The 14,608-nt window shown below is 46.5% G+C and overlaps 1 protein-coding gene across 2 annotated transcripts; it reads left to right on the forward strand.

The window, feature by feature from the left end:
* Window positions 1-2,265: 2,265 nt before the first annotated feature.
* On the forward strand, window positions 2,266-13,794 carry LOC107117029 (membrane-spanning 4-domains subfamily A member 4A-like). 2 transcript variants are annotated; one of them, XM_015419061.1, is made up of 7 exons: window positions 2,270-2,482; window positions 4,240-4,414; window positions 6,977-7,102; window positions 7,917-7,973; window positions 9,502-9,669; window positions 12,354-12,473; window positions 13,284-13,794. In XM_015419061.1, exons 2-7 carry the CDS (start codon window positions 4,304-4,306, stop codon window positions 13,362-13,364), a joined length of 663 nt encoding a protein of 220 aa, XP_015274547.1. In that variant the 5' UTR covers window positions 2,270-2,482; window positions 4,240-4,303; the 3' UTR covers window positions 13,365-13,794. The 2 variants fall into 2 exon arrangements, with proteins under 2 accessions (XP_015274548.1, XP_015274547.1); XM_015419062.1 differs by lacking the exon at window positions 12,354-12,473 and having other exon boundaries at window positions 2,266-2,482.
* The last annotated feature ends 814 nt before the right edge of the window (window positions 13,795-14,608 follow it).

Consider the following 14,608-nt stretch of genomic DNA (forward strand, 5'->3'; position numbering starts at 1 on the left):
GTCCAGCAAGCGCTGCTTGCCGGACTCTGGGAGAAAGAGGTGGCAAGGGTGGTCAGGGAGATGCACGGCTTTTGGTGGGGGCGGGGCCGGGTGCAGTTTGGCGCCCTAGAACCAGCCAGTCAGTGCCAAAGGGTGCCAAACTGCCCCCGGCAAAAGCCGGGGGACCGGTGGAGAGCCTCCGAGGTTTCCGAGCAGTGCCTCCTTTAGTCCCTTCTTCCCCCCCAGCGCCCTCCTCTGAAGAAAGCGCTGGGCTTTCTCCAGAATCCTCAGATGCTCCCCGCCTCCTGGCTCCATGGAGCCAGCCCGAGGTCTCCGAGCGGAGTCCGCTGCCCCTTCCCGCCCAGCTACTTCCTCTGAAGACAGCCGGGCCCCTTTGGAAAGGCAGGCATGTGCTCCCACCGGGGGTGGGGTGGGGCGAAACATTCTCCCTCCTCCGGGGTGGTGATGTCATTGGGTCCCAGTTCTTTTAATGACTTAGCAATGCCTCTGGCCCAGCCTCAGCCCCCCCGCCAGGAAATTGGAAAGAAATTGACATCAGGTGCAATGCACAGCAGAGATCTTTTGCAGCACTGTTTGAATCCGCCCCTTAGGACTGGCAGATGATGAGGCACCCCCTGCAGTTGACTGGCAGTGGATTAGGATTGGAACGGGCTTCTTCTCCCGTGGCATCAGTAACCTGCGGAACTCACCATCACTGGATGCAGTGGTGGCCACTAGGTTAGATCAGGTTAGAGACATTCAGCAAGCCCAACTGCGTGCACGCTCTCTCCGCATCAAAGCAAAGAATGGACAGAGTTTCTGTGCACGGTTGCCAGCTCCAGGTTGGGAAATACCTGGAATTCAGGAGCATCCACCACCTCCCGAGGTAGTCTGATCCACTCTGTGTGTGTGTGTGTATGTGTGGCACGCGCTCAGCAGCTGGACTTCCTTCTCTCCAGGCCCTGCCTGGAGGTTGGCAACCCCATAATTGGTGGGCGCGCACCACAAGGTGGTCTCGCCTAGAGTACAAAAAACCCTGGAGCCGGCCCTGCCCAAAACAAGACAACCTTGAATTTAAGACGGCCCCCTGCAAAAAAGAAATGTTGTATGCAGTATAACATGCCCTGACCTGGATCGCCTGGTCTCATCAGATCTTGGAAGCCAAGCAGGGTCAGCTCTGGTTTAGTATTTGGATGGGAAGCCACTAAGACGTCTGGGGCAGCCAATGGCACATGGGGTCTCCCTCAGTCTGCTGTGACTTGACAGCAAAAGTTAATAAACTTGTAACTTGAATGCACAAGTAAGATGAACCACTCTTTTTCTTGATGTGAAAAAACCACAGTCTTCTTTTTGAGTAAATACAATACTTTGCACTGCAACTTTAAAAAGACCAGGTACAAATCTTAAGTTTGTTGTCTGAGATTTCTTGTAAACAGCTTAGCTTGGTTTTTTTAAATTATTATATTATTATTTAGGACTTTTCCACCCTGGGTATTTGCTGCTGCTGCTGAGCTTCTTAACTGCATGGGTTTTCTGGAATGGAAAAGCCCTGTGTTATGCTGCTATCTAGAGCCTTCCTTCTAGAAGTATAGGTATACCCCTGGCTGCCAGAAGAAATCCTGTCCCTTCTCATTCCAAGGATCTGTATGGGTGTGTGCAGGGGCAAGTCCCACCTTTCAACCCTTGTTCCCCAGCTAATTCTGTCTTCTCATGTTTTGTAAAGGCTAATGTTTGTTTTTGTTGTCGTCGTCCAGTCGCACAGTCGAGTCCGACACTTCGCGACCCCATGGACCACATCACGCCAGGCCCTCCTGTCTTCCGTTGTTTGCACTAGTATGTTTGAAAATAATCCAGAAAAAGCAACTGCTTAATTTTATAAGTAAATGTATACCCTTTCCAAACAAACACACTTTGGGAGCCATCGTTCTCTGTATCAACATGCCTTTGAATGGGAATCAAGGCACATTATAATTCTGGGAGTTCTGGTTAGTTGAACTCCCCTTAGTTGAACTTCCCTCGATTTTGGGGGGCTTCTTCCTGCCGCCAGCTAGTGACAGTTGAGAGGGAGGGAGGGGTGCGCCCTCCTGGGGGGGATGTCCCCCGTCCCCTCCCACACGTCCCCTAGACTGGGGACAGTGAAAGTGACAAGCGAATTTGGTGGTCTTAGACCGAGATCTCCCCCGTCCAGCCAAGTTCAGTTTGGGCGCTGCGGTGCCCTCCAGCGGTCAACGTCCTCGGAGCGCCTCCTCTGCTCCCCCCACCCCCGGGGCGTCTGGACTGGAGTTACGCCCAGAGTCCCCACGAGGACTGAGCCCTGGAGCGCCTGGGTTGCGAGACGGTGCCCCCGCCCCGCCCCACCCCTGCGAGAGCTCGACGAGAGCCCATCTCTGCTTCCCGCGGACGGTTCCGCTCGCCCAGCCGGGATCTTCCGCAGGATCAGAACCACCTTTTAAGGAGGAGGATTTTCGCCCCGGATCTGCTCCTGCGGGGCCTGCGGAGAAGGGTGAGTCCGGAGGTGGGAGGGGGGCTGCTGTGCGGTTTATGCAGCCGGGGCCGAGAGAGCCTCCGCCCTCAAGAGAAGAGATTTCCGAGCCTGGAGTGATTTGGCCATTAAGAAGAACATCAGAAGAGCCTTGAGGGATCGAACCCGTGGTCGCTCTAGGCCACCCCTCCCCCGGCCCACAGGTCAGCAACTCCGGGTTGGGAAGTTCCCGGAGATTTGGGGGCGGAGCCAAAGTGGGGCGGGGTTTGGGGGATGGAAGGACATCGCTACGGTCTCTAGTGCCATCTAGTCTACCTTCCAAAGTGGCCTATTCTCCATCTGAATTGATCTCAGTCACCGGGAGAGCAGATGTAGTCCTGGAAGACCTCCAGCGACCACCTGGATGTTGGCAACCCTACTCGGCAGGGGTACGATGCCATGGAGTCCACCCTCTCAAGCTGCCATTACCTCCAGGGGGAACTGATCTCTGTTGTCTGAAGAGCAGTTGTAATTCCAGGAGAACTCCGGGACACACCTGGAGGTTGGCAACCCTATCACATGGGGGCCACGAAAGGTCTGTGTGCAGGGCGCAATGCCTCTCTCTGCCTCACATGCCCAATTTTTGCCTGCTGCTGAAAACCGGTTCAAGCTGGGAGGCATTTTGGTGGCGCAAGAGAGGACCCACCCTTTGAGGAAGCAGGTGCCATCTGGGTTTCTCAGAAAGCGGAAGGAGACAGCTGTGCCTTTGACCACAGACCAGTTCTCCTAATGCCCTCGAAGCAACATTAGATGTGCAGCCAAGACTCTCTGTTCCTCTGTCTGGTAAAATCTGAGCCCTTCTTCCTGCAACATCATCCAGAACCCATGGACTTCACTGACCAGCATGGAGTGTTTGGGAGGTGGGGGGGGCAGTGTTCCCTCTCAGCTGAGTTAGTGTGAGCTAGCTCACAGTTTTTTAGCCTCCAGCTCACAGATTTTTGTCTTCGCTCAGGAAGGATGGCTCCAGAGCAAACTAACTTATGCAGTAGCCAAATTGCTCACTCACAACTTTAATGCCAGTAGCTCACACAGTACATTTTTTGCTCACAAGACTCCACAGCTTAGAGGGAACATCGGTGGGGGGTAAAGCTGTCCGGTGAACGGGCAGTGAACAAACACGCCCCTTAGAGGTGGTGGCCACATCCAGGAAAATGAAGAAAGAAGGGCTTTATCAAGGGTTACCAATCTCCAGCAGGGGCCTGGAGTTCCCCTGGAATTACAACTGATCTCCAGACTACAGGGGAATGGAGAGGGGAATCTACGGCCTTACACTCCACGGAGGCCCCCTCCCCAAACCAAACCCTCCCCAGGCTCCATGCCCAAGCCTCCAGGAATTTCCCCATCTGGAGTTGGGAAACCTTGATGTTCCAACACATCTTTGTCAAGTGAAGGATTCTGCCTGTGGGACCAATCGGTCCACCCACTGATTCACGCAGAACGCCAGAGTGTGTTAGGGTGTCTCTTGCACTCTATCAGCTCCCAGCTCCTGGTGTTATGCACAGAGTGGAAAAAGGGGCTGCTGGGAGGAAGGGATGCAACGAGAATTCCAGACGGAACTCATAACTGTGCCAAGCAAATGCTGCTTAGTCCAGACCAATTAACAAAAATATGTCCTCTCTGTGGCTGCCAGACTGCTTTCTCACCTGCCTTGTGACTCCAAAACAAGAAGTGGATCCAACTTGAAAATATTTATTGTCATGTCTCTCTGTCTCTCCTCTCTATTTCTCCCTCTCCTTCAGCTCTTCTGAATCCAAGCATCTGTTCCAGACCCTAATTCCCACTGTAACCTTCTTGCTAGTCACTATGGACCTAAACAATCCAGCGACACTGGAGTCCATCTCAAACAGCATAATACGGCCTTCTGTGCCACGGCCACTGAAGAATTTGTATAGGGGTGAACCAATGGCCCTGGGGGTAAGTATGGAGCATGGGGAAAGTTGTAGCATGTGATCATTACTTAAACGCAGGTGCCTTCCCTCACTCAGGAAGTGCCTGTCATGTCTCTGTATGACTAACGTCTCTGTTCCTGCCTCCTATGTGGGCATCCCTGCTTCAGGTGAAAGGGGATCATTTAATTACCCCTGATGTAAACACGCAGCAGAATTACGTGCTGTCTGAGAAAGCTGCCTGTTGCATCTCTGCATGAGTTTTGTACCTGTCCCTGACACTGACATAAAATGAAATTACATTGAATCATGTAACAGTTTAATCTCCTCCTTCCTCCCATAGCTCAGCATGTTGTCTATGGTTCTTCCCTTTTATTTTCATAAGTTAGGCTGAGGGGAACAATTCCCGGGGGATCATGCTGGAACGGAGTTCCGGAACCTCTTTGACAACGTTCTTTTAAAAACATTTAAAAGGCCATGAGTTTTCAGTATACAGAATGAAAACTTCATTTCCCTCTGGAGAGTTTTGCCACCTCTTTTTTTTTAAAGCCCTGTCCCAGGGTCATGGTCAAGGGAAGGTTTGAACTTGAGACTCCAGAAGGCCTAGGCGATCTCTCCAAGTGGTGTTCCAAGTGGTGTGCCAGCCATTTGTGCCATTTGGCTGCATCTTGTCCCAGGACATCTCCAGCCACCACCTAAAGCCTGCCAACCCTGAGATGCTCTCCCACTGAGCCGTGGCCTTACCCCTCAAGGAAGAGCAGAGCCGTGGGGCTGAGCTGAGGTCCTTGTCTCTGCTACAGATGTTGCCTCCTCAGTTACGTTCAACCAACAAAACTGTGGGCAGCTTTCTGTGTTTCAAATATTGAGGTGAGATGACCTTGTTGGGCCAACCTATCATATTACCCTGATCTGGATGGCTCAGGCTAGCTCAATCTCCTTGTATCTCAAAAGCTAAGCAGGGTCAGCCCTGGTTAATAGGTGGATGGGAGACCACCAAGGAAGTCCAGGGTAGCTATGCAGAGGCAGGCAATGACGAATCACCTCTGTTTGGTTCTTGTATTGACGACTAAGGCACCTTCTAAGCATCACTGCCATTGGGTTTAGAAGTCTCTACTCATTGCTGGCCTTTTAACAGAAATGACTGTGTGAGAGATTAATATATTGGCTGTGAATCACAGCAAAGGTGGTTAGAACGTCAGAGCAGGGCCTAGTTGACCCTGGTCTGCATCCCCCATCACTGGGTGACTTTGGGCCAGTCCCACCATCTCAGCCTAACCTCTTGGATAGGGTTCTTTGTGAAGCCAAAATGGTGGTGGGAGAGACAGTCTTGGCTTCCCTGATCTCCTTGGAAAATGCCTAGAAAGATGCTCCATTTGCAGATTTGGACCCTGCCCCCCCATGGGACCAACCTCTCTTCCCACAGCCTGGAAACGATTGGCTTTCCAGTCAGGCAGGCAGGCAGGCAGGCAGGCAGGCAGGCAGGCAGGCAGGCAGGCAGGCATTTATTACGGCAACAAGCCATAGAACACACATGCTTAAATATAACAATCATAACATTAATATAACTGAATTTAGGACAGTAAAATAAAACTCTATAATAATACAGTTGAGCGTAATAAAGTAAAAGAAGAACATAAAACAGAGACTATTAGGCAACTATATATTTGATCGTGTATTTCGGATGCAGTAGCATGCTACCCAAAATTTTGCCACAGTTTTGGTAATTGTCCGGTTCCCATCAATTAACAATCGGTTACATTGCTCAGCACCTGATTGTCCCACCATATCTGTTATAAGAGGAGTAATATATTTGTCACGGATCTTGTTATACCAGTTACATCTGAGCATCATGTGCTCAATAGTTTCTATCTCTCCTGAGCCGCATCGACAAAGTCTATATTCAGTAGGGATCCTTTTGAATCTGCCCTCAAGCATCACAGAGGGGAAAGCCTCACATCTGGCTAATGTGAAGGTTTTCCTAAACTTGTGAGAATCAAGCTGTGATAAATAGGACATGGGTTGCAAGCGATATTTGACAGAATCTGGGGCTCTAAACTTAGGACATCTACCGAGATCTGTCTGTCTCTCCATGTCCATCATTCTCTGTTTTAGGGCTGATTTTGCTACATCCCAATGTATACTCAAAATCGCTTGGGGGGAAAAGCCAAGATCATATAATTTATTATGAACTGCTCTCAGCCATTTGGATTGAAAGTTGTCTGAGAGTAACAAGTGGGTGAGTCCCTGAGGATGGAAATTTAGTTTAAGCCAATACTGGAGTGAAGCTAAAGTAATTTTGGCTTCCATTTATATAGCACCTATCTCTAGACGGATCAGTGTATTCGATACACACCTCGGGACCTGAAGAACTGCTCTGAGAAATTTGGACTGAACTCGCTCTAAGGGGGCATAACTAGAGGAAGGAGGCTTTCCAGTCTGTGCATTACTGCTGAGGCTTGGGCATGCCTCACACATGAGGGTACGGCACTCCTGTCCTTCACCTTCCATGAGAGAAAATGGTGGCCCATGTCTTGATTTGGCTATAGAATGTAAGATAATGCTAACGTGCCATTTGACTCTGTCTCCGCAGATCACACAGATCAGCATTGGCATCCTGGAAATAGCTTTTGGGGTGGTGATAGTCATGGCAGAAGAGACTAATAATAACCATCATGGTGAAGTACATATCCTAACTCCATATTGGACTGGAATCCTGGTAATTTTTCCACATCAGGTTTGGAAGAAGCAGACCTTGAGGTTTTAACCCCACAAGTGTCCACGCTTTGGAAAGTCCAGCCATCTTAAGTTTAGCCCAATGGCTGTTTAAAGCTTAGCAAAAAAAGAAGAAGAAGTACAGGCATAATGGCTCAGCTGCACTGATGCGATTTTAGTATGCATTGTCACATATAAAGGAACTAGAAGCTTTCCTTAAAGATAAGAGAGCTTAATTTCCCATAGAATGGAATTCCGGACTGAGTATAGTATTCTGTAGGTTTTCTTTGCTCGCATCAAATCTCGAAATTCCCCTAGCACAGGGACATCTCAAGATATCCTAGGAGAGTGGACAGACGTTATAAGGGGGGCATCCCTATACTCCACCCTTAGATAGGAGAGGAGGAACTTGGCAAAGAACTAGACAGTCTTTCCCAGGGAGTATATCTATGGCTGCAATTAACAGAGGGATTGTGGTAAGGGGAATTTTTTATGATACAATAGATGATTGCTTTTCAGAACTTATCCTTAGGGTAGAACTTCCAGAAATGCATGCCTTCCTTTTTTCAGTTATGTCCTGGGATTCATCATGAGATCTTCTGTGCCCCATAATGTAGATAACCTAGCATGGTTTGATGAATCTTTGGAATTCAAGGACTGGATGCAGCTCCATTTTTGGACCCTGGGTCCTCTGCCACATGACCAAATGATTTCCAGTCCTAGATACCTCCGATCTAGTGGGCGGGAGGAACAGAGGCAGGGATACAAGAAGCTCATACCTTTCTATTTCTTCTGAGCTCTTTTTCTCTTTTCCACAGTACATCATTTCCGGATCTCTGTCTGTGGTCGTTGCCAAGAAACCTAAGATACCACTGGTAACTACCAATTTAGGACTTAAATGATGGCACCAACCATCATGAACTGGCCGACAAGGACAAGAAACCGATGCTGGGATAATGTGTTTTAAGACACATTTCAGCGTTCCTGACCTGAGTCTCTCTTGAAGGCTCTCTTGTTTTAAACAAACAAACAAAAGAAATAAATGTAATTCATTTTTGTTCCTAGTGGTTCCAAGAGGAAATATGTCAGCAGGCCCAATGTCTCTGCTTTCCTTCAGTGTAGATGGAATTTTGAGGGACAGTAGGTTTCAGGTAATGGAGCTTGCAAGACTGCAGGAATAGCTCTAAGAATGTTCCAGTGTTATAAAAGAAAGGGTTGAGAATCTAAAAATAAAAATGGATGCTGTAACATCTAGAACACAGCTTGTCCACTTAACATAGTTAGGAGGTGAAACATTTATACTCTCAGATAAAGCAAAGGGTCAACAAAAGTATTTATGGTAGGCATCAAAAAAGAATCAGGAGCAATCAAAGATCTTTATTTAGATCTTTAGATCTTTATTTCTGATAGTTATTTGGCTTTTAAAACAGAGACAAATTTCTCTACATCTCTGAAATTTGGCAGCAATGAATCTTTATGGAAAGGGTATGAATTCTTCAAACCTCATTTCGATGAAAAGCAAAGGCGTTAGAACTAGAAATGTGATTTAACTTTCCCTGCCTATAACACTGAGACCTTTTTTACTAACTGCCTTAAGTTTCATATGGATGATCCTCAGGGTGAGAGGTACATCCATGGAAAATCTAATCCATATTGGATGAAAAATACCCCCCTCCCCAGTAATACTTTGCAATCTGTATCCCCTCAAAACCGATAGAAAATAAAACAAATTATGCATTCAATAAAAAAAAAACTGACTGAGATCTTTTGGAAATTTTTGCTTCTGTATGGGAATGCCAGTAGCAGCCCTATTAGGCCAGACTAGCCCAATCTCCTCAGACCCTGGAAGCTAAGCAGAGTCATTGCTTGGATGGGAGACCACCAACAAAGATCGGAAGTGTTATGCAGAGGAAGGCAATGGGGAACCACCTTGGGTCTTCATCTGCCCTGAAAACCCTGTGAGATGGAACCTCATAGGGCCGCCATGAGTCAGCTGCAACTCAATGACACGCCTAACTTACAGGGATGTTTTGGTTATGTAGCATAGCAATTCTTTTTTTTACAACAACACAACACCATGTTCTTGTGAGCAAGAAGGAGGATGCAAGCCTTAGATTACCCCCCTTGAAGCCCCTGAACGTATGTGGAGTTTTCTTGCACTGATCCTGTTCTCCTTTGATTCGGAGCTCGGGATTGGTTCCTTCCTCTGCATTTCCAGTATGTCTGTTTCTGAGATGGCTAGCCGTGGGTCCCGAGTCTGCCTTGTTCATGCCCTGAAGGGCAAGGACAGTCAAGCGGAGAGAGGCTGAAGTGGGGCACCCGTCTGTGCAGGTTGGAGAGATCAGGGACTCCATGGGAGGAAGTGGGACTTTATCGAATTCATGGCGTGCTTTCTCCCCACAGGTGAAAGGCATGCTGGGAATGAATGTTGTGAGTGCCGTGGCAGCTGGCGTTACGATTGTGATCCTCTCCATTTCAGTGGCGGAAATAAGATACTACGCTAGGTGCAGTGGATATTATAACAGGGAAATGCCGCCTGAAATTTGCCACGAAGTTGTCACCATCCCTTACGTGAGTCTATCTTCTCTGAAGAAGGGAGGCAGCATGGGAGCGTCTCACTTCTTTTTGAATTTTGCAGAAAGCTCTTTATGATCTCATCATTCCCGCCATGAGCTACGGAACTGTGGCCCAATGGTAGAGCACCTGCTTGGCATGCAGAAAGTCCCAAATTCAATCCCCGGCATCCGCAGTGACAAACCACCAGGCAGGAGGTGATGCAAAAGACCTGAGACCCTGGAGAGCCGCTGCCGTTCTGAGTAGACAACACTGACCTTGATGGTCTGATTCAGTCTAAGGCAGCTTCATGTGTTTAACATCCTGTTGAGCTTTTGGGCATTTGTATGCAACAAAAGTAATGAAAGTGGGCCAGGGGCATAGTGACTAAGATTGCCTGTGGGACCTGCCGTGCTTCTCCAGAGCTCTTAAGAATGGGGCTCCTCCCAGTTGGGACTGGGTGCAGCTTCCATACCATGCACTGGAGCTTACCCCATCTCTTGTGACAGTTGTGTTTGTATACAGTACAAAATAGAAAGGGGAGCTTCAGTGTGTATCAGAATTATATTATTGAAAAGCTAATCACTGAGTGCAAATAGTACTGCTATGAACAGGCCTGTAGCAGAGATTTTGGGTGTGGCCAACTCTGAAGCCAGCCGGAACTCTGTTCCTGTGCGTTCCTGCCCAAAAATAGCCCTGGGTCTGATTCAGTCTAAGGCAGCTTCATGTGTTTAACATACAGTTAAGCTTTTGGGCGTTTGTCAATCGACTAGCTGTCGAGCAAGGGAAACCTTTACCTTTATGGAACAAAAGTAATGAAGGTGGGCTAGGGGCATAGTGCCTAAGACTGCCTGTGGGACCTGCCGTGTTTCACCTGAGCTCTTAAGAATGGGGCTCCTCCCAGTTGGGACTGGGTGCAGCTTCCATACCATGCACTGGAGCTTACCCCCTGTCTTGTGACAGTTCCGACACAAACAGTACAAAACTGAAAGGGGAACTTTGTATACAGTACAAAACAGAAAGGGGAACTTTGGTGTGTATCAGAATGATATTATTGAAAAGATAATCACTGAATGTAAGCAGTACTGCTATGAACAGACCTGTAGCCGGGGGGGGGGGATTGGGGGGCACCACCCCCATGGATGAGTGCCACCCCCGCAGATAACATTTTTTATAGAAAATTCTTTTAAAAATTTGAAAATACATTTTAAATTTTTAAGATGCATGTAGGGTTTTCCATAATGACCCTGGTCATCGTCAGGGAAGCTTCAGTCTCGTTTTCTTTTTTCCGGGCCAAAAAATAAATAGGTTTTTTTTAAAAATGCAAAAAATAATTGCAATCGGTCAGTCAGTTAGCCTTTATTGGCATAAAACAATACCTTAAAAGAGGATTACTATAAAAATATACATATAAAACCATACATATAAAACCAAGTATTTTGCAAACTACATAATATTGCATAATGTTACATAAAACAATTTGTTACAAAGTGTTGCTCATTTTGATAGTTTTTCCTGACGTAACTTTATAGTTGATTATAAAAACTTGGCTACCCTCACTGATATTTCATTCAGAAGACAGTGCACTTTTAAAGCATTAGGAAGGTCCGTCATATTGGCTAAAATAGGGTTTAAATATCTAAAATGTATATCTACATACAGGGGTCATTTCCTGCAGGAGTGCACAAGAGTGGAGCTCCGGCAGTAAAGAGCCCCAGGGGGCGGGCGCATGGGGCTGAAGTTCTCAGTGCAGAAAGAAAAGCCAGAATTCTGAGGATTATGACTTGGCTACTGCAGAATCAAGCCTTTAAAAATCAAATCATAGAAGCTTCTGCAAAGCTTCTGAGTCTTCTCAAGCTGTCTATTCTACATAGGTGTTCTTATGCAAGCAATCACCCTTAGCCTATTAACCATTTAGCCGATAGAAAGCTCTTACAGACTGTTTACAACCAGGCATATACAATAAACCCTGTACATCTGGAATGGTCAATCTCAGTGAGTTGTTACACAAACTAGCAATTAAAACTACAAAGTACTACACAGCTCAAACCTAACTTTAAATGAAAGGCAACTAATCAAGCTTTTGGTTGCGACCACAAGGTGCGATGCATAGGTGTGCAGCTGGAATATCCATTGTGCTTCCTGTTTTTTAATAAAATGTTTGCATCAACCCAATTATAGGGATGTGGAAAAAACTTACCCAAAACCTTAAGTCTTCTGGTTAATGTCCCTATATTAAAAAATGCTCCAGAACAGATCTTTTATGATAATTCAGCAGTCCTTACTTAGGTTATGAAGGGCCCTGGTAAGAACTTTGTTGCATGACACAACATACTGTATACATATCAGAGAAGACCCAACAGAACCCATTCTAAGATTGCTTAGAATAACAACACAGGATTCTTTGGGAACAAGTGTTTCCTCTTTTGAAAGTTTTAAGTGCTGGCATCGATACTTCTATGTGCTTTGTAATTAAATTCTCGTTGCTATTATGTGTGAACGGCACCTTTAAATTTATGTTAAATATTCCCCAATGTGATTTGTAGACTTTGGGAAGATTATTTCAAAGAACGTATGATAAAGAAGATATAAATGAATGCAATGTGTTATGAAGTTTATTTAAACGTTCATAGCAGTACTATTTACATTCGGTGTTGTTATACATAGCATGCAATGAAGAGGTCATTGTGCTTCTCTGGTAGAATCAAATGCGCTACATGGCTGCAGTTCTCCTGACGTTGACAGTCCTGGAGTTCCTCATCACCATCATCACTGCTGCCTTTGGATGTGCCAGTTTGTGTCGGAATACCTACAGTGAAACGGTAGTTGCCTGGATGGGGAATGGGCATAGCCAGAAGATTTTAGTTGGTGGGGCATTGGGAAATCTGGGAGGGGTGGGGGGGGAGATCCCTTCAGCATGCAGGTGAAGAAAAGAGGGTCTTTCCTTACCTGCAAGTCACACTTGTTCGCCTCTGCCACTACAGGAGAGAGAGAGCCAGCAGGCCGGTGCGATTGATACACAGGAATTATGCGCTCTGTGCTACAGTAGCAGCAGGCCTCACCCATCCACTACTGCAGCAGAGAGTGGATAGTCACCAAGTCTTAATCACACCGGCCAGTCAGCTCTCCTCCTGTAGTGGCTGAGGCAAACAAGTGTGACCAGCAGGTAAGGGCAGGGGCAGTGATTGTTGTGGGGCGTGGGGTGTGAGTGAGGGGGCACTGCCCCTAAATGCCCCACTGTGACTATGGGCCTGATGGGGAAGTCAGGTTTATGCGATGAAAACAGGAGTGGGTGTCTGGGAAGGGAGATTGTTCTGTCACAGGGGACATAGTGTTCAAAATAGTATTCTACTGAGAGTTGGGATCTGGATCCAGCATGACCCCACCCAACGACCCATTGTGGAGCAAAGCAGGCATGTAGCCAGATATCTTGACCTGCCAATCAGAAGCCCACCTGGCTCTGCCCACTTTCTAAAATACTTGGCAAGTACTAAGAAAGGTGTTGGTGGACAAGGGCACCATGTTGGGGACCCCTTCTCTAGATAGCATAATAGCAAGGTCCAAAGAGCTGAGCGGCTACAAACCTGGCCTCATCTGTTGTGTTGAGGGAAGCCTCTCTTCTTTTTTTGCAGACTGTAGTGATTTTTCAGAACACAGCCCAGGGGACCCCGCCTGCTGTCCTGACGCCAGTCAAGGAGGACGAGGTGCTGTGAACGTCCATGGCCTCCTTCATCCAAAATCACAACCACTTTGTACTCCTCTTTGAAAAAGGGCAGATCACACAGCATTACTTTCCTGGCAGAGGATTCGTTGATCAACTTTTAAAAAAAGTTATTGCCATATGTTGTAAATAAACCAGAAAAAATGCCTAAAGTTGTTTTTTTTAGTAAAAAAAATAGCCTTTTCTTTGCTGTTTATTTTGGTTTTCAGTTTCCATTCCCTTTCTTTTTTTTCTTCCTCTGCTCCTCTGACCTCCAGATACTGAGTAGTACCAACCATCTAGGAATAAAAGGAAGCATTCAAGCCGGAGAGGACAGACTATATACCATATTAGAGAAGATGTCTTCTTGTCACAGGCTACTTGAACTCTCTTGGCAAGGAATTTAGCTAAGAAAAGAATATTTGCTGGCCTAGAACCTATTACAAATTCATTAACTAAAATATCTAGGGGAAGGAAGCTTCTTTTGCTAGCACATAAGTGGTCTGATCCATTTCTCTCTAGCCTCCTTATACTACAGACATTTAAATAGAACATGCTTCAGAGTTTCTATGGTCCCTAAGACACAACTGCATTATCTATCGAAAATGGTATACCTAACAGTAGATGGTAATGCATTCAATCTTGCAGAGATTGCAGACGGTAGCACATTTCATCTTGTGAGCGTAATTGCTCAGCTGTATTTTGGAACTGTGAAGTTAGAAAAGTATTCTGGGATAGTGAAGGGTGGTGGGATTCCCATATGGAGAGTAGAGCAAATGTGGCTGTGACGACCTCTTATTTGGGGAGGTCTAGTTTTACATTAAAATGTTCTTTATGTTTGCTCTCAGGGTAATCTGGCTGCCACCAGGGAAATTTAGGCTTTCCCGACCTTTTTCTATAATATTTTTCCTACTGGTTTTGGTATTGTGACCCAGGGTTTGGGCTTTCGAAGGACTATGTGTTTCCTGGGAAGAATTTCGTTCAGAACTTGTGTCTTAAATAAAAGTAGATTTATTTGATGTTCACACACTCTTCCCTCTTATTGACAGGGATCAGGGCATGTCACTTTGTAACAATATTTTCCTTAGGCCATATATGGTTACTGTTTCTTTATGCTTTAACTTTTCATAACACACACAAGACTTCTCTCTCTCAGACCTTAAAACGAACAAACTGCTTAACTCTTTTACTACACAGAACCCAATCTTTCCCTCACAGGGACCTCAGGACAACTCTCATATTAACTGCTTTTATACA

The sequence above is a fragment of the Gekko japonicus genome, unplaced genomic scaffold (genome assembly GCF_001447785.1).
Source record: "Gekko japonicus isolate JY-2015 unplaced genomic scaffold, Gekko_japonicus_V1.1 scaffold5831, whole genome shotgun sequence".
Taxonomy (NCBI): Eukaryota; Metazoa; Chordata; class Lepidosauria; order Squamata; family Gekkonidae; genus Gekko; species Gekko japonicus.

Excerpts from the sequence above, each read along its gene's own strand:
- LOC107117029 (XM_015419061.1), top strand. The coding sequence starts at position 4,304 with ATGGACCTAAACAATCCAGCGACACTGGAGTCCATCTCAAACAGCATA. Across the intron at positions 7,974-9,501 it reads AGAAACCTAAGATACCACTG|GTGAAAGGCATGCTGGGAAT; the intron begins GTAACTACCAAT and ends TTCTCCCCACAG. Across the intron at positions 9,670-12,353 it reads AAGTTGTCACCATCCCTTAC|AATCAAATGCGCTACATGGC; the intron begins GTGAGTCTATCT and ends CTTCTCTGGTAG.